A 21,319-nucleotide genomic window follows, 5' to 3' on the forward strand; every position below is an offset into this window, starting at 1 on the left:
CCAAACTGCCTTAATTGCGCATCAAATCCAGTATTAGGATCTGACCAATTAAAAGCCATAAATTTGAGCAATGAAATGTCTAGTAAAAATATAACAAAATACTTCTTAATCAATTAATTTTTAAATTTATTTCTCAAGAATGGCAATGGTATACATTCTTTCTTTCAAGTCATGTTTATTTACTGACAGAAGTGACTGAGAATATTTTCCCGACCGCGAATTCTAACTTCATTTTCGCTAATTTTATTTCCTTGTAGAAATTTAAATATATTTCATAAAGTAAATCATAGTATTCCTTTTCTGTTTTCTCTCTAAGGTACTGAAAATACACGTTCGAATAATTTATTTTGAGATAATTAAGTTCTTATTCATGTATCACATTTCATTTTTAACTTCATTATTTAGTAAATATAGTAAAATCTTACTTAAATAAGTTAAAAAATATGCGTTGTTTTCTCATTTAAAGTCGTTTGGGGAAGTTAATTGAACGTTAATCTCCCCTTTTTGAGTTAAAGAATTAAATAATATTGTCTAATTTGCGTGATGTCTTAACATCATTTTCTATAAGATATAGCTGTAACTAATCGAACAGGGCTCAAAATTTAGTTGGTTCGGGATGTTAATAAATTGATTGCTGGCAGTTTTTTTTTCTTCATATTTTAGTTTGTTTTTTATTACAAAATAGCATATTTCATCATAATTGTAGGCATTACACATTCTCTACATTGTCATTTCTCATTTTAATTTTTTTTAATTATTTTTAAACGTGTGTATTAGCTTTTTTCTTCTTCAAATAGTCCAGTAAAAATATGTAAGGACTAATGAGATCTTTTAGCTAGTTCTATGGATGAGTGATTAAGTTTTCTTAATTTCTGTAAGGCTGTCTCATTAAGGACAGAAATGTAAAATAATTTTATGTAGCAATGCTTGAATTGTATAGCATGGTGAGAAATGTGTGAGAGGGATATTTCCGTATGGTGATCTGTCTCGCTTACTACTATCGCCAACGTGCCAAATAAATTTTATATACTTGAAATTTTTTAAAAAAAAAAACATGTAGATGTTTGCATGGGGTTGGTAACGAGTTATACTTTTTGAGTTTGTCCCTTTCTGTGATGTTTTTTTTAGTTTCTCGCTGATCGCTGCCAAGACTTGGCGATTATTCTGCCACAGATCATGATTCGGAAATCTCCCCTTTTTGAGTTAAAGAATTAAGTAATTATCATTATAGGACTATCTTTACAGTGTTTTCATTACAGAAAAAGAAATGGGAGAGAATTTCTCACCCTTTCTCAAAAACAGGATGAGATTTCTAAAAAGTAAAAAAGCGCAAATAGACGTGGAAAAAAAATATTTATTCAATTATAATACATTTTTAACATCTTATTTTTAAAGCATTGAGTATTTTTTGCTGCATCATCACATGGAAAATGTTCTATATCTATTTTTTCCTCAGCTATTCTCATTAGGTTGCTCAAATGCTTATCAGTCATTCTGTTACGAAATTTTGTCTTAAATCGGTTTTGGGTGCTAAGTGACCTCACAACAGATGCTAAAAATAGAGCTGACTTTAGATAACTTATAATAAAGGACTAATTTTTTTTTCTCTACTGATTTTTTTATTTAGCTGAAAAATGACAGTATTTGTTTCGTTTTGACTGTTTCTACCGACACTTGTTTCATTTTCATTTGTCCGTTACGGAGTAGAAGATGTTCCCTTAACAAGGTATTTGTCCATCTTACATTCATACACTAGAAATTTAAACGTCTTACATGAAGAAACCTTGCCTACGGTGAACAAGTGGTTTCAGTGAAATGTGTTCTGAAAGGGGTTGGGGGGGTTCCGCTGTTCGCACCTGTTCTGAACAATACTGGTAAATAGGGAAGCTAGATAACAAGGACCAGCGTTGAAAATAATGAAAGAAAAGCGAAACAGATTTTATTCAAAATGGCGTGAAAATGTCGGCCATTTTGAAATTCATTAATAGAATGCGTGAATTTATCGCGTTAATAATTTTTTAATACTAGAAAAGAAAAAAATATGCTAGATTCTCGCGCTCTAGTGAAAACGCTGCTTTACAAAATTAGGATTATAATGATTTTTTACATTATTTTTTAAAACTATTAATTAAGATTGATTATTTAGTAAAATAACTTATAAGGGTTGTTTATAAGGTTTTGATGTTATTTTTTTAATAGATAAAGAGTAAGTAATCAAGATGCCTGCTGCTGATCCACCAATATCTAAAGTCATTGTTCATCCACTTGTTCTTCTAAGTGTTGTAGACCATTTTAATCGTATGGGGAAAATTGGTAATCAGAAAAGAGTTGTTGGCATTCTTCTGGGATCTTGGAAAGGAAAAGGCATTTTGGATGTGTCAAACAGTTTTGCAGGTATTAAAAAAGTTTTTGGCTCAAATTTTTATTGATCTTTATATTTAATTTCTATTCTTATGGATGGTGTTTTTATTGCAAATAAACCTCTTTAATTTCTGTTCTTCTAATTTAAGAGCTGCTTACTTTTATTTATTGTGCTACGCAATATTTTTTTAAACAAGTAATTTTGTTTTCACTAAAAGAAATATACAATATAATTTATAAGTTAAAATCATTGTAAAATTCATAAGATATTTATCTTATTTTTAATTCTGTTGAATTTGTAGTAAAAACTTGCGCAGTAGTTATTTAGAGGATTGTTCTTGTTTTTTTTTGTTTTTTACAGAAACAGAGTAACATTGTTATTACATTTGGAAAGAAATTCCCCTTTCGTCTGAAAATGACTGAAATCAGTCTGAATTTTATAAATTTGGATAATAGTGGAGAAATCATTTTTTGAAAAAATACTATATCTTAATAAGAATCCAAACTCTGACAGAATAATTGATATCATAATTTTTTAGCGTTAATATACATGAAAATACTGTTTTATTTCCAGGCTTTCTATGACAAAATTCTTTGACACTAATATCTTTCTGTAAGATGCTTTAAATAATAACAAATATGTATGTTATTAATTTAAAATAATAACAAAAAAAACCCATAAACAAAAAAGACACATAATTATTCTCATTAAATATATAATATTTTTTTATTCTAATATTATGGGCGATATTCTCACATTTTGTTAGGGATAAAAACACACGAATTATTTCCTTTATCCTTTGTAAATCATTATCTCATTTAAAAAAAATTTTAAATCATGAAATCCGGAGCGGTAAATACAGTAAAACAGACCGAAGATGAAATTGCGCGAATTATACTCTTCAAAAAGGTGTTAATCAAATTCATGTTTCGTTTCAAGATTTGATTGTTGTAATAAATAATATCGGAGTTTAAAAACTATTAAGGAAATCAAAGGCAATAATTGCCAAACAGAACAATAGAATCGTTGCCTTAAATAAATACTCGAATACAGAATTCGAAATACATCCGGATAATTAAAAACCATGTGAAAATCATTAACTGCCGAAAATACAATCAAAACATAATTGGATTCACAATACTATTGGCGTAAATTGAATGTGACGAAAAGTGATTCTTAAAATATGGAATCCAAATTTTACGTATAAATTTCTACAGGAAAAAAAAAAAAATTTCCCAAAAGAAGAGTCTTTCTGCAAATACTCAGTAATGCTTTACGCCAATGTCCCTGCAATTCTGCCACAAGGTGTCCAAGTTACAACAAAGTCAAAATTTTCAGTAGATGAGATGTGAATGCCACATATTTTAAGTACAAAATGTACACAATAGATCAGAAATAAAAATCAATTTTTAAATCATGCAAGTACCAATTACCCCCCCCCCTGTAACTATCCTTAGTAAGCATCAGATAGTCATTCTCTCAGTTGGGTCCTAATCTTTACATTTGCAAAAGTAAAGTATTTGATCTTATGTATTTTGAAGGACAAATAATCATGAAATATATTTAAAAAAAATTATCACACATAATTAATGAACAAGCTTAAAGTAAAAGAAAGGAAAGGAAATGTATATTTGCTTAATGTAATTTGTTTTGTTGCTTGTCAATATATTATAGTTCCTTTTATTTTATAGTTCCATTTGATGAGGATGATAAAGACAAAAGTGTCTGGTTTTTAGATCATGATTACCTTGAAAACATGTACAGTATGTTCAAAAAAGTAAATGGTACGTTATGAATGTTAGCTTCTTTCATTTGTTAAACTATGCAATGTGCTCTAAAAACTATACAACGTAAACATAAATATTTTGCAGCTCGAGAACGTATTGTTGGATGGTACCATACTGGTCCTAAACTTCACCAAAATGATATTGCTATTAATGAACTGGTTCGCCGATATTGTCCGAATTCTGTAAGTTTTAAAATTGATCAGGTGTTATTTCTGATTCATTAAAATTTTTTGGAAAAATGTTTTATTATTATCTTTTCTGTTGAATTGTTTTATTGTGAATAATTTTTGCTAAAATTTTGAGTTAATATCAGACTTAAACATCATAAAAGTTAAAGAATTGGTTTTATGGTTAATTCAAATTTTGTAAGTTCAAAATTGAACTAATTAAAAAATTTTGTAGAAATGTCTTTTACATGCTGAATTATTTTATTCTGGTTGACTTCCTGTTGAATTTACCTAAATTACTATTAATTAGTTAGATCAAAGGTATTGTGCAAACTCTGTATAAAATTAATATTGTAATGTATCTGTATAATGCAAACAATGAAATGTGAGGCTTTATATTGAACATAGTGTTGTATAGATCTTTTTATATCTCAATCATCCTCATATATTTCATATCTATTAAACATCACAATATATATCAACACAAATGAATATTTTAAGGTTTTAAAATGATTTTTAAATGCAAATTTCTTTATAACACAAAAACTTACACTTAAGTTTATATATTTTATTACTGCCTGCAAGTAATAGTGCATGGAATATATATACACGCAGCAAATAGTTCTTGTTCGGTTACAGAAATTACTTTAATGCAAAGTTATTGCAGCTTATAGAATTGCATTTTACGTATCTTCTGGGGGTGAATGTATTCCGAGTGTACTCCGGAATTCCGCAGTTTTTTGAATCATCACTCCAAGTCTAGAAACTAGGAGTAGGGCATGTGATTTTTTTCACGGAATCCCGCGTATAAAAACTTATAATCTTACAGAATTTTAACCGCTATCTTAAATTAATTAATAATTAAATCCTACAATCTAAAATTTTAAATTGCCTTATTGAGAAGTTTTCACACAAATGATTCTTCCGCAATTTTTTTTTTTTTGATTTTTATAGTTTTTAATATTTGAAACTACATCAGAATCTGCAATTAATTTTCTCCCGATTTTAATATTGTACATTGATGTTCATATTTACCTGATTTAAAAGTTACTCATAGTGAATCGTATTCAAGAGATTTAAAAATTCGATACCTCAGTTCGTTTTTTTGAGTTTTGTATATCAATATGGCAATTTGTATTCACATAAGTTCAAAATCCAAGGTCGCTATTCGTATTCACAAGATCTAAAAATCGTGCAATCCAATTTGTCTTCGCGTTCTTAAGTCCAATGTCGCAATTCACATTCATGCGATTTTATAACCCAATATCGTGATTTGTATTTTCGCACTCTTAAAATCCAATATTGTGATTCATATTCTCACGAATTTTAAAATCCAGTATCGAAATTCTTGTGAGATCTAAGTTTTTTTTTCTAAATTAATTACTATATAAGTGTGATATTCTTTGTCAGTAGATAGTTAAATTATAAATCTTAGCTCTGAAAATTATATTAATTATGAATAGTATATAAATTGATATATTGTTATAGAGTTTTTGCACACTGTTCAATTGTATGTTCGAGTTTTCAACTTTCATGGATTTTCAATTTGGGTTGCAATCACCCCTGATCTTCTATGTATTGCTTTTTCAAAAAATATATAAAAAAATAAAATAAAAGTAAATAAATAAAATTACAAAATGTAATGAGTGTGTCTGCCAGTCAAAATTATGATTTTATAAATAAAGTCACAAAACTTTCAAGCACTTCTGAAATTGATAACTCAAATCCAAAATTTGCATGTCTTAATAGTATAATATTATGAACATCAAAATTTTAAAAATCAGGTGAAATTAGCCAAAAGATGTTAAATAACTGCTGAAAAATGATCAGAAAAGTTTGGATTTACAACAGAATCAATGCAAACCCAGCACATCAAGAAATTGTAGCTCAAAATTTGAAATTTGCATGTCATAAGAACATAGTGTTAATAATAACAGAATTTTAAAAGGGAAGGAAAAAAAAGTTTCAAAATGACTGAATTGTAGAAACCTTGCCTAACATGTATTTATTTATTACTATTTTTTTTTTTGTGAGGGATAGAAATTACACGGGTCAAACATTTTAACCTTTGTTTTTTTGCTATACAAATGTAGAGAAATATGTTTGGTTCAGTTAAAGTTTAAAAAAATTAGTTAGTATAAAGATTAAATAAATATGTGCTTTTTAATGAGTAGAAACTCAATAATATTTATATTGTTGAGTTTATGCAATACAGTAATATATTTTATTTGCCCCTTCTCTTTGTAAGTTTCGGCTTTATATTTGGTAAATTTTTGCCCTTGTCTGCTATATTAAATCTTTCACAAGCTTAATCACTAATAATTCAGTTCCTCTCAGGCTTGTTTGCTTAATACCTTTAAAAGTGAGTCTGAAATTTTCATGGTAGGTTTTTTGAGTGTAAATGATTTTTGGAGATTATATGTTTCACAACTTGAGCTGGGTTGACTGTGAAACTTATCTAGAAATGCCATCTATTTTGCCAAAGGGCAATTTCTCGATTTACAAATGTCATATTTGCAGACTTTAAAAACACGTAACTTTAAGCGTAATTTACTTTTACTCCAATTTTTAGTAACTTCTGTAAGTTTAGAAATTTTTTAAAAATAAATCCTATTCTGGCCTGTGGATGTAACTGTTATTTCTTTTATAACTTAATTCCTCATTTAGTATTTAATAAACAAGAAATCTCTGAATCCCCATTTTGAAAAGCAAAAGTTTTCAAATCTAAATCTATAGATATTATCACAGTATTTGTAAGGAATCTTTAAAAACCTACCATTGCTAGGACGATGTTATATCAAGAAGAACGATTAAACATTCTACTTCGCCTATTGGAAATTTTAAGAGTAGTGTATACCATAATCACTTATATTTGCTCTATGCTTTCCACTGAAATTATCTCTTTTCTACATTTAGGTGTTGGTTATTATTGGAGCTAAACCGAAAGACCTGGGATTGCCTACTGAGGCTTACATAGCTGTTGAAGAAGTTCATGATGTATATATTTCAATTTCATTTTTAAACTTTTTAAGAATAATTTTAAAACATATTCTTTTTTAGAAAAAAATATTAACTTCAAAAATTATATTTTTCAATAAACTAAAAAATTTGGACCTTGAATGTGAAATGAAAAACTGAAATGTTTTTTGTCTATTTAAAAAACATGTTCCAGAAGGAAAAAAAATCTTAGTCTATTAAAAAAATCATATAAAAATAAATCTTAGCCTTTTGGCTACTTCTGGATTTGATTAAGAAATGCGACTTAATGAAGCGAGCGTTATTTGTAGTAATAAGTTTGAAATTGTTTTAATTTCATAAAGTATATTTTACTAAAAGCGTCCTTTTTTTTAAAAAATTAATTCATGCAACTTAATGTAATGGTAATGAGACTTAAAAATGAAGTGAGTGTTATTTATAGTAATGAGTTATTTCATGAAATTTATTTTACTAAAAACTTTTGTGAATTTATTCATGCGGCTTAATGTAATAGTAATGAGATTTAAAAATGAAGTGAGTTTTATTTATAGTAATAAGTTTGAAACTTTTTTAATTTCATAAAATATATTTTTCTAAAAATGTTCTTTTTTGAATTAATTTATGAATATTATTATTATTGTTTTTGTTATAATCAAAATTGTCAACTTATATTTTATTCAAATAAAATATATATTGGATAAAAATGACTTACAAGGTAAATGCTTTCTAATGCATAACATTTGTGTTTCCAAATTTGGCAAGTCAGAGAAATATGATGAATGGATCCTCAACTTCTACTTGTTCAGTTCTTTTGTGTAACTATTCAAAAATGAAGTTTTACTTTAATACAATAGTAATATTGCTCATTTATTATTCTTTGTAAGTTATTTGAATGATAAAAGGATAATTTAAATGGAACAGTTTAACATGATATGAGCTTGTTACTCTTATAGTGTTATTTTGAAATATGTAGTAATTTTTATTAATTTAAAGCTTTTTGCTTTTAACATTCCATTACTCCAGAAAAATCTGAAGGTTTTTCAAATGCTTTATTTTCTGAGTTGACCATCTAGTATTAATAATTCAATCCTTTTGTTTTAAGTGTAAAAAAAACTTGCTATTTTATAATATTTATTATTTTGTATTACTTATTATTTTATGGTATTAAATTTGATACTTTTCACACTATAAAGCATCATTTAAACAAAACTATTGTTAATAAATTGGCTTAATACCAATAATTCTTTTTAAATAATTTTTTTATAAAAAAAATACATGAACATCAGGCATGGCATAGCAGAAAAGACTGGGGAAAAAAACAAGTTTTTTTCGTCTTTTCTGCTATGCCATGCCTGATAATGAAATAAGGAGAAAAAGAATTTCTTTTTCCTCATACAGTCTTGTGCCCAGTGTCAAATACATTATTTTAAAATTATATGTATGTTACTGTGGATAACTGTTGTTGACTTCGACTGGTGAATGTTGACAATCTCATAGTCATTTTGGTAAATGTTCATAATATATACTAGTGCCACTGTCTGATATATATTTGCCTGCTATGCTCTACATCAATGTTTTTTTAAGGTCAAGTGCCACTGCCCAGTATGCATTTAACCAGTACTCCGAACACTGATATTAAAATATTAAATAAATATAATAATATCAACAAATAAATTGATATCAGATCAAATATAACAAATATTTCGGACTTTCACCAAAGTGACAATGTGATAGTTGACATTCACTGGTGAAGTCGACATTCTCTTGATCTTGATTATTTACGGTAACATATACATAATGCTCTGCATGTAAATATAATTTGATTATCTGTTTACTGCATTTCTAAGCTCAGATGTAATTTGTAATTACAGGATGGAACTCCAACAAGCAAAACATTTGAGCATGTTCCAAGTGAAATAGGAGCTGAAGAGGCTGAGGAAGTTGGTGTTGAACATCTCCTAAGGTAATAATTTTTTATTTTAAATTACCCACTCTCTTTGAGAACTGGGAAAACCTAAAATTTCTATTTTTTTGAAATATCAGCAATTAGCAGTTTAGAGCTAAATTAGAAAAAATTTGTTACTGGCCAATTATAGCATTTCCCGAAGTGGCAATTTTTGAAGACATTTTTAACCCCGTGCCAGTGTCATGTGAATCCAGTTCGAGCAACTACTCTGTTCAGTATTTGTGATGCTCGAACTGACTTCGGGCAAGAGAAATATTAACATTACTATTTTGTGATGCCCGAGCTGAGTTTGTTTCTATTTTAGGATACTTAATTCTTTATTTTTCTAATAGATGGCATTGGTGGTCCTAGTTTTTCACAGATTAGGACTGTCAAGGGAGGGAAATGTGGGTCGGAGTTCCAGGATATACCGTACTGTAAAATTTATGTATTGAAAATCTTATTGTTGTGTTTTTATATTATATTATACTAGTTATATTACATTTACCTTCAAAATTTTGTTTAATTTGCTCTGATTGAATAAGATGTGCGTGTAATCCATTACTTTTTTATGTGTATGTAAAAGTTATAAATAAAATAGTTATTGCATTTAAAATTTTATTCTTGTAATAAGAAACCCTTTTCTAACGTTTATAATAATATAAAGAACAAAATTAAACAGTCAAAAAAAATTTCCATTTTTGGTCCATTTTTCTGAAATTAACTGTTAAGGGGTTCACTGATTAAAAAAAAAGTTGTTAATATTAATAATGTAAGGCATTTCTCAAAATATGGTAAAGTTAAGTTCGAAAATGAAGAAAAAATGTCAAGAAATAAGTGTGTAACAAAGTAATTTTCAGAATTTAAAGATTTTATTATATTTCCATATTTATAGAACAAAATAGGAATGAAATGCACACGCAATGTATTTTTCACAAAACAGTTGTAATGAGGTAAAGAATGACTAATAAATTTTAATTGCCATTTGTTATGTTTAGTTGATGTTGTTTTAGTGGAATTATTTCCAGAAAACTTCATCCTTTGAATCTTTGAATAATGCAATAATTTAAAGAATGTTATACTTATCAACTTCTTAGAAAATCTCTTTCCAATGACCTGCAAAATGCTTGTAAATTAAAATTAAATGTTCCTTAAGCTCTGAATTTGATTCCTATAGTGTTGGATAGTGTCATTTAAAATGCATTGCAAATGAGTTCTCTCAATTCAATGGAGATGTTGGAATAAAATTGCATTACTGAAGGTCTTCTGAACTCGATGACATGTATATCGACTGCAATGTGCATCCCATTACTTTTCATTTCCTTCAATATCTGATTTAATGGTTTTTCCTGATCATAGTGATGAAGATGTGCAAAAAATATCTGAGGATATGATCAAGAGTTTGAAAACATGAAATCTTTTAAATACTTGTGCTTGTAAAACAAAGAAAATTAGCAAACAATAGTAGGTATTGAGAGGGATATTGTTGCATAGCTGCCAACGTTACTGGACTTTTCAGTAGACTACTGGATTTTTCCTGTTTCTCCTGGTCTACTGGTTTCATTAAAATTTTCATACATTTAGAAAAATCCCTAAAATTGAGTAAGTTTCCTAAAAAATTCCTATTGAAATAGAATTTTTGCTCAGAATATTGCTTGCTTGAATATTAAAATAAATATTATATTTAATAAAGCTAGCCTCATTTATAAAAATCAGTTAAAAACTGTTTTTGTCTAAAATGTTCAGTTTAATTTTCATTCAGAACTCCCTTTTTAAATTAATTAATAAATATTTTAGCTATCTTTGATGAATTAAATGCTATTCAAAATTATGAGTAAACAAAATACATAACATTTAAAGTTCATTTAATGTCCATCATAACTGGAAAACATTGCAGTTTTTCTATAAAGATCCCTAAAATTCCTTTTGTGTAAAATATTTAATATATTATGCAATAATCATCATGAAATTTATATTATTTCATAAAATTAATTTTTTTCTTAAAATTAATTTTAGAATTTCTAAAATTAATTCTAAAATTGGATTTTTTTCTTATCCATGTTGGCAGCTATGTTGAAATTGTCTCTAAAAACAAGAAACCTGTAAAGAGTATGCTATTTTTTCCCCTTGTAGTTCATCAAAGTGTAATTTTCTGAAAAAAATGCTTATATATTTTTTTAGCCAGATTTTATATTATTCTGTTTTGTGCATTTTATACACTAGTCCCACAGAAAACGTATAATCAGTGTTTCTCTGTATTTTTTTTATTTATTTATTCTTAATGTTTTTTTTTTTTTCTTTTACAGAGACATCAAAGATACCACTCTAGGGACATTGTCACAAAGGATAACAAACCAGCTGAGAGGATTGAAAGGATTGCATTCTCAGATTGCTGACATAAAGGATTATTTAGATCAGGTATATATAGATTATTTTTAAATAATGCATTTATCATCCCAACTTCTTTGGCCCTTTCATGCAACACAAAATTTTTTTCCATTTAATATATTTTATCACCTATAATGAAATTAATATTTTACTACTTTTTTTTCTTCTTCTTCTTTTAAGTGTAATTTCAATTCCAAACTTGGTATTTAGATACATTCATTTTTGAGAGTCATTTTTCTGAAAGAAGCCAACAGTCACCCACAACAACTCAATAGACAATAGGACAAACTTTTGTGCCGGCAAAACTATTTTGTTTAAAGTACTAATTACTGTTGTAGGGTTACTAGATACAAATGTTTGATGTTCTCAAAAATGATGGACATGATCTTATAATAATTTTTCAATAATTTTGAATAATAATTTTTTTGTATTAATAATTTGATACCCTCAAATAATTTATTTTTATTGAAACTGAGATTTTTTAGTGCAAAAGACTACTTGCATAAGTGCAATAACAAATGCAATGCTCAAATTCATGCTCATTTCTGTATTTTTCTTCTGTTATACACTAGGCTGTAGCAATATGCTTTATTTTAGTAGTAAAAATAGTTTGACCTTACTCCAAATACAATAATAATAAAATACAGTAATTCATTTTTGTATTACTTCTTGTGCAAGAACCTTTAATGCTTGATGTTTTCATAGGCAATGCTGAAATTGAAGAAAATATTTTATTTTAAAACTACTTAATCAGTATATAAATAAGAAGTAAAATTTTTCTTGTGTTTAATTTTGCCGTTTGATTCTTCAATGCATTTTAAGTTTAAAAACTTTCGTTATTAATATTAATACAGTATCTACATTGTTTACACTGATTGTCTCTATACCTGGTAGCAGATTTACAAATTTTAAACTTTAATTTACTAAAAATTTAAAGAAGTTCAAAAATTTATTGTATGGTAATCTAAAAGGATTTTTATTATTATTTAACATTTATTTATTTTATTTGCCTCCAAATTCATGAATTTTGTTTTTCTCATTAATGCAAATTCATTTGTATTGTTTCTATAAGTTTTTTATTAACTTTCTTTTTATTATGAACAGGGTTTGTTGGTAATCAGCTTGATTTAAATCAAATGATTTTTTTTTTAAAAATATCATTGATTTAAATCAAATGATTTTTTTAATATATATATTGATTTAAAAAGTTAAAAAACAGTGTTTTAAATTATTGATACTTTTATTATTTTCTTTTCATAGTTTTAAAATTTATTTTGGATAAATTGCTGCATTGATTAATTTTAGTAAACAAAATTACTTTCTTGTTAAATTCCAACACATTTGAAAATAAATTTTTAAAAATCTTTTGATAGTTGAGATTGAAAGTACAGATTAAAGTAAACATTTAATGCTGTCTTAATATTGACTAATTAATAAACATGAATTTTTTTCGCAAATAATGTTAATTAAAATTCTACTTTTTGATTGAAAAAGCATGGAATTAAAATCGACATTATATTTTATTGGTGGAAAATGCATATTTCTAAAGCTTGAGGTTATATTGGGAAGAAATTACCCTAATATGCCAAAAATTGAAGAAGAAAAAAAAAATGCTGATGAATTCAGATATTTTTTTCATGGTATACTGTCATTCTTCCCCTGATATAGAGTCATTCTTTTAAATTAAATAACCCAGAATTGGAATTGTGCTGTCTTTTTTACCAATAAGTATTTTTTTTTTTCTCATAATATGTCTACAGTATATTTGACATTATCATATTTTCTATGCAGAAATTTTGTGTGAAAAATTTCAATGAGCACATAGATGTTTTAAAAATTTTTTTTAGCTTAACTTATCTATTTTGATATAGAATTAAAAATAAATATTTTAATATAAAAATATGTAGATTAAATATTTATTTTGTCCTTTTAAAAATCAAAAGAGAAAAAAAAAAGAGAGAAAGAAATCACAATTTTAAATTAAAATTATGGACTGCTAATTGAAACTTTGTTTTAATAGTTAAAGTGTTCTTTAAATTCTCTATTTCATCTAATCTTTAAATTTCAATTATGCATTTTCTTTAATATGGTGGCTATGCATTCAATGCTATGTATTATAATAAAAAATTGTTTTAGATAGTTAGAGCTTCTAAAATATTGTTATATTATAGTTTTAGTATTAATTTAATTTTGATTAAGCATTTATAAAGTTTTTTTAATCATAAATCAAAGTTTTTATAGTGTATTTGAATAAATAAAAAAAATCCGATTTAAATGAAAGGAATCAGATTTAAATCAAAAAATCACGAACCCTGGTTATTAAACAATATCTTTATTCTAAATATTATAATCTTCTAACAAAGCATTTATTGCGTTTGCATACTAAGTTTATTTTCACTAAAACATTATGTTATAATTTTTTATGATCTTTTTTTAAATAATAACACTATATATTTTAATTCTTTTTAAATTCAAAATTTTGATTCTTTAAAAATTGATAAATTATATAAGCAAATATTTCATTAATGGTTATCCTAGATTTAAATCCTACAAATTTTTTTTAAATGAAAAGATGAAATAAAGAATTGTTCAAAAGCCTTTTAGATTAATATTTTATGCCCAAAATTAATATAATTTTAATAATTAAAATATTTTTCAGTAAAAAATCTAAAAATATTCACTTTGGTTATATGTTAAAATATAATAACTGAAGAACTCTTAATATGCTTATTCATAACTTATACATTACTTATATACTACTTAGCCTGTAAACAAAAATTTGATGACTAATCTCTGTTATAGTAATGTATATAAACGAGTGATTTTTCAACTATATGTGAAAATGTCATATTTTAATATTGTAATTTTATGTTGTATTTATCTTTTCTCCCAGTATGCGAGGTGCGGCTTTCCAGGTCTGATCTAATAACTCATGAAAATATTGTATCAATTTCATACCTTATTAATATCTTCACTGTACTTAGCTGTCAACGTTTCATAAGCAATTTTTAGTTTTATTTCAAAATGCGCTTCAATTTTGGCATATCCTTAACCTTGTTCCTTTAGCCTGTTTTTCAATCACGATAATAGAAAAGTCTGCAAAACTTTTTTTGTGATCGGATAACTCTGCGGAATTCTGCTCTTTTTGGCTAATTTCTATCCAAAAAACTTTATTAACGATTGTATGAAACTTTATGAGGGTTTTTTCATGAAATTTCAAAAAGGGGAATTGAGAAACATGTATTTATTTAGTATTTTTAGAAGATTTAATCAAACCTTGTATGACGGAACTTAGCTGTTCCAAAAATTGGAATTCATCTCTTTGTACAGTTTATTTAAAATGATTTCAATTTGATTTGAATTTCAACAATCATAAGAATTGTTAAAATGTTATGCTGAGGATTCAGTCACAAATAGTTTTTTTTTTAATATTTTGTTGTATTTGGAATTAAATTAATAATTTCAAAAATTGTTATACAAGTTAAAATTTTATTAACAAAATTCTAAATGTTCAAGTTCTTGTGTAAGATAGAAAAGTTCACAAAGTAATGACATTTTGAATCAACTGAAGAATCTCGTGATTTTAATATATATATAACATAAACATTGACAGTTTTTTTTCCTTGCTGTTGAATAAGATAATTTTTTAAAAAATCAATAGATGATTGTAAACAGAGTGACACTAACTTCGTTCCTGTATTCTAAATTTAAGAAATTTATCACTGTTGTTTTAACTCTCAAAAGTGCAATTGCAAATTAAGGAGATTTTGCAACTCAAGATAGAATGAAAAAGTCAGATTCAGAGCAATTGAATATCTTTTCTGGAATATTTTGTGGAGAAAATCTTTTTCCTTCCACCAATGAAGGTACCAACTGTGTCAAACATGCTGTTAAATGGTAAGGGGGAAAAAGAAAAAAAAGATTTCAATTCTGTAATTTGTTTTATTTGGAAACCTTTGACTAATTAATGATTAAATAATGAATATAATGTTTTTTGATTAAAAATCAAGCAATAATTCTGTTATATTTACTTGGTATAATTTATATATAAATCATGGTAAAATCAGTGTTATAAAATGGCTGTAATTTACCAATGTTATCTCTGTTTTAAAAGTTAATAGATTTCTTCAAAAATTAATAGAGAAGTAAAATTACTCTAAAAATGTTTCTTTGGTTAACACAGATGTTAATTCTGCTAGTTTTCTTAATGTTTGTGTCCACTCTGTTTTTGTCTCTCATTCCATCTCTAGGTAGTTGTCATCATTTTCCTGATTTTTTTTTTATTTTTATTAGAACGTACCATTCTGAAAAACAAGTTATTTCAAAAAATCATTTGAATTTAAAATTTCATTCATTAGGAAAGAAATAAGAAAAGCTAGATTTATGATTGTCCAAAACATATTTCAAATGAAAAGGAGTTAGAGAGAAAAAAAGAACCAGATATTTCTGAACCAGTTATTCGAGCAAAAATTTTCTTAATTGACCCCATTTATTATTTTTTTATATGTAGAATCAGGGTTTAATCCAGGGTTAATCAGGTAATCCTCCACAGGAAGGACAGGGAAAACCTAAAAAATACAAGGAATTTAAAAATTACATATATTGACAGGGGATTTTGATTCTTTATGATCTGGGAAATTACAGGGTATTTTGTTTCATATTTCTGTCTTTTAAAAAATGGTGACCACTCAAAGCGTAATATATGGGATATTTGACCATATTTCTGTTATTCTAAACTTTTTCATTTACTACAACATTATTTAAGTATGCTCAGCTGTTTTTCCAGCAATTAAAACTAATAAATATAATTAGCCCAAGATAGCTCACCAAGAACACAGTAATTGTTGTGTTTCCTCTTATCATATGTACTGGGAAAACACAGAGAATTCTTTTTCTCAAGATTGAGTTTTTTTTTTCTTTCTTTTTTCCATTTTACACCTCTTTTCATCAAAAGCCTGTAGCAGGTGCTTGACTCCAAGGTCATGTAGAGCAGATGTCTCACTACTGAAAGAGAGAAATGCTGTTTAAAAAAATAAAATCTTTCTTTTACATTATATTTTTATCATTTTTAAATGAAAGAATCTGTCTATGCACTTACTGAACTGCAAGCTGTGCCTGTTATAAAAATTAAATACTCCTATAAATTTCCGGTTGTGGCTCTCATTCTAGAAAATATTGTAAGTTTATTTAATGTATTGTCAGTTTATATTTATTGTATTGTAGGTTTATTTATTTCATTGTGAGTTTAATTCTTGTATTATAAGTTTATTTATTATATTGTGAGTTTATTGTGGTATGAGTTATTTTAATATATTATGAGTTTATTATTTGTTGTAAATAGCTTTAATTTTATATTTCATTCCATCTATTGTATTATTTCATCCTATTTTTTTGTCATTCACATAATTAATGATTGTATTATTTTAGGTGGTGACTGGAAATTTGCCAGTAAACCACACAATCATCTATCAGCTTCAAGATATTCTCAATCTCCTCCCAGACGTCACCATCCGGCAATTTGTGAAGTCCATGCACGTGAAATCAAATGACCAGATGCTGGTCGTTTACCTGGCATCTCTGTCCAGATCTGTGATAGCCCTGCACAATCTCATCAACAACAAAATCACCAACAGGGATGCGGAGAGAAAGGAAAGCAGTAAAAAGGAAGATGTGAAAGAAAGGAAAGATAAAGAAGAAAGTAAGGCAGAGGATAAGAAGAAAGATGTCAAGAGTAGCTGAACTTTTTCTTTTGTCTATTATTCAACATTGTGCTTAACTAATTAAACTATTTTCTTTTTTCGTAATGGTTTATCCTTCCGATTGTACTTATATTTTCTTTCATATTTTTTTATGCCAAGTTTGAAATCAAGATAAACTTAAAATTAGCTTACTCAACACATTTGCATGCCCAAACTTTTTTACTGAGTCTTTTTTGACTGCCTGCCCAGTACCAGAGGGTTTGGGCCTAAATTCATAAAATTACCTAAATATGAATTGTTACATACATTTTTTTTTTAATGTATTTTTACTCTTTATTTTCCCCAGTATTTTACTAACCTTTTAATGAATTTTGCATTATGCCGCATTCCGTATATTCAGAAGTTTCAAGAAATCATCGATCACATTTATCTATAGAAATTCGTGTATATTTTGTTTAAATATATTAGAACTAGAATTTATGCTCGGCATCACTTTCATTTGTAAATATTTTTTTCTATTGGAATAATAAATGTGATTAAAGATGAAAGTAAACTTAGAAATAATTATTCATTTAAAATATGCTGCGTATATTTTCATTAGAGTTTCATGGTTTGAAAATATAAATGATTTAAATTTATAAAGATATAAATTTCTTGAAATGCACCATTAATGATTTTACTCAGGAAAGATTCGGGATTTTTGAGTTGGGCTCTCCCCTGAATATGATAACTGACGTTGAACAGGATTATTTCATGCTGGTATATATATCTGGCAGTCGATGTGAAGTGGTTAAGCGACGAGATTCAAGAAATGTGTAAGAGTATTTTTGATAATGAATTGTTTTATGTTGGAGAAAGCATACAGGAGCAACTTATAAAAGAAATTTAATGTGTACAAAAAAAAATTTATATTGGAGAAAGTTAAGAAATAAATTTTGCTCCGGTCAGTGACTAGTTATAGCATTTTTAGTTATAACCATTTTTTGAAACATGTGGCAAAATCTTCAATGATTAAAAAATTGTTGATATTTATAATGCAAGGCATTTCCTTTGAAGCAGTTATCAAAATATAGTAAATATTACAAGATACATTTCTGAAGCGAAAAAAAAATTAAGAAGCGTAAAATGGACTAATTTTCTGAATATTATAAAATACTAATAAAAACTTCATTCTCATTAAAAATAATAATAAAATACACATGGGGTGCATTTTCAATGAAAAAAAGAGGCGATTGGCAAAAAATTTTTGTAATCATTATTTGTTATTAATAGGCTGGTGGATTAAAAATTAACGATAATGGATAATAAATGTATCAAAATATAATAATGCTTGAAAGAAATTTTAAAATAATGTTTTTAAAAAAAACTAGCCATGTCACGGCTGAAAGTTTAAATATACCGAGACTGAAAAGAGTCGGGAAGGCCGCGGTTGAAATGGGCTGACTTTGTGGAGTCTGATTTTCTTGCAATTAATTTTATTTCATATTTTATAACCGTCGTTGAGCAGACGACCCAATTTTAGGGTTTACGGCAACTAATGTTCAACTCCGTAGCCTTGTAATTTTGAACCAATCCAGAAGACAAGGAAACTCCTGGATCAGTACCCCCAGAGGTATTGATTTGTTATGGGAACATGGAGGACTTTGCTACTTTACAAATTTCACGTGCCTCAGTCACCATTTACTACACAGGGAGTCTTTGTCTGGCGGGGATCGAACACACGAACTCTTGGACATGGGTCCAGTGCCCTACCAACTAGGCTATCGCAGCCTTCTTGCAATTAATGAAAAGTTTTGGAGATCAAAGATAAATCAGAAGTCATTATGGAGAAATCTTCAGAGGAAGGCATTGACCCACATTAGGCTGTCTGGCCAATTATGATGATGATGCAAAAAGAGCAAAATCAGGTACGAAAGGCTTTCATTCTAGCATTTTTTTTTAGAAACATTAAATTTCTGTAATTACCGAAATTTTTTTATATCTATAGCATATATATAAAATTGCTTCTTCCCTGAGAAAAAGTAGATATTGTTGAATAGTTTGAAGAAGAAAATAGATTTACTCCTCTCGAAAACAAGTTAAAACTTCAATGGTTTTACTACCAGCTTTTGATCTTTTCCGTCTCGCTTTCACCAATAATTTCATCTTTAACCAATTCTTACAAGAAATATAATTTAGTGGGACATATTTTTTTTAAGTTTTATATGTAGTGTATGATTTTTGTTAAAATTTTAAACAGATTGTAATCTGAAATATTTTAGTGAATTATCTAATAACTTTTGAAAATTTGGCACTAGAGTTAGAGAAGACCAGATTTACCAAATGCATAAAAAAATTAGAAAGCGAAAAAATTAATTAATTTACTTATTAAAACAAAATTATTTTTAATGACTTCCCATTTAAAAAATATTAAGGGCAATCATTGTGGATTACCCTGTTTACATAATTATTAATCATAGTTTATAACAGCACTGGAAAGACATTACAGTAAGTTAGTCTGTGCACAGTTAAGGTTTATTGTAATAGTTTCTAAAAATTAGAAAAATGAGGGCAGGAACTACCTTAATCTTAAAATGAGTTATTTAAATTTTAGGAATTAAAATATTAGTATAAAAGTAGCATAGACTCTCTCTTTATAAGTGATGCATCTTCTTAAAACATGGTAGTTTCTGGTGCAACTAGCTTATGTTTCATCAAATGCGATAATTGCTGTAACAGCTTACAGTACACCTCTTTGTGTAAGTGAGAAAAAAAGACAAAGACGCTATAAAAAAATTTTAAGAGTCCTAATTGAGGATAATTAGATTTAAAAAATGAAAACCATTTTGATTGGAAACGGAGAATGTGTAGGGTGAGAATTAGAAACACTAGTTTCTTTTAGCAAGCAAGATGATTTTAATCCTACCTTCCTCAATAATGATTCATTTGATTTCGATCATTTCTTTATTCCATCCTCCCTTAAAATTCAATTCTTCTCTTTTAAATTTAAAATGTATACTAACTTTTTTTAAGAAATTTTTTTTCTTGTTTTCTAGATTCTTAACATAAAGGCATACAACTCTATGTAAATGACTGGGATAATATCCTAGGTCAAAAGGGAATACTCACTCTAGGGGACATGAAAATCTAGTTAAATAACAAACAAAAAAAGATATTTATGAATCATTTGTAAAACTAAATCTAAATTTTAAATTCATTTTGACTGTAAATTTAAATGAAAGTTGTATTTTCGTAAAAAATCATTTCAGTCATGTTCTTTTAGCATTCATTCATTATAACTAAATTTGTTTGAAAATCATATTGTCACTATATAATAATTTGCTTGAGCCTAATATTTCTGTTCTGTTTGCCACTGTTTTGGATGTTCAACTCAATGTTACATTTTGTTTTCTTGTGCAAAAACTATTAGATACTTGAAAATATTAATAATAATTAATTTATTTAAAAGAAATTTTTAAATTTTTACCCATTAGCAAAATGGGTCTTGGTTTGAATTTGATGGCGTCAACAGTGTTCAAAAGTAGCAGTAAACAGTGTGCATGCATGCATTGCTATCGCGACTGCTGCTGTTTTTCTTTTCATTTTCACTAGCAGTCATTCTTAATGTATTTACATAATAATAATTTAAAGTNAAAAAAATCTGATTTAAATCAAAAAAATCCGATTTAAATCAAAATAATCCGATTTTTTTTAAGAAAATCAAAAAAATCACGAACCCTGCAATCCAGAAAGAAAAAGCATTTGACCAATGGATAACCAGTGATCGTAATAAGGCGATCACAACTTTGTTTTTTAAATCTTAATGTGTAGTTATCACTATATTTATAACTTGATTTTGTGCTTTTAACTAATCTTGCATTTGAAATTTTGATGACTTGCAAGATATTCTTACAGCATAATCATTGTGGGATTTGTTTAATTCATCGCTTATTATTTCTAAATTGAAAACACTTTTTCTGAAGATGCAAATGAAGAGCTTGTTTATGAAAACAATG

The 21,319-nt window shown here is 27.0% G+C and overlaps 1 protein-coding gene across 1 annotated transcript; it reads left to right on the forward strand.

Moving 5' to 3' along the window:
- Nucleotides 1-75: 75 nt before the first annotated feature.
- Nucleotides 76-17,429, forward strand: LOC107438164 (regulatory particle non-ATPase 8). The gene is made up of 8 exons (XM_016050375.3): nt 76-316; nt 2,200-2,394; nt 4,054-4,146; nt 4,234-4,331; nt 7,233-7,313; nt 9,164-9,255; nt 11,544-11,655; nt 17,053-17,429. The coding sequence occupies exons 2-8, from the start codon at nt 2,220-2,222 to the stop codon at nt 17,362-17,364; spliced, it is 963 nt and encodes a 320-aa protein (XP_015905861.1). The 5' UTR covers nt 76-316; nt 2,200-2,219; the 3' UTR covers nt 17,365-17,429.
- The last annotated feature ends 3,890 nt before the right edge of the window (nt 17,430-21,319 follow it).

This window comes from Parasteatoda tepidariorum, chromosome 2 (assembly GCF_043381705.1).
Source record: "Parasteatoda tepidariorum isolate YZ-2023 chromosome 2, CAS_Ptep_4.0, whole genome shotgun sequence".
Taxonomy (NCBI): domain Eukaryota; kingdom Metazoa; phylum Arthropoda; class Arachnida; order Araneae; family Theridiidae; genus Parasteatoda; species Parasteatoda tepidariorum.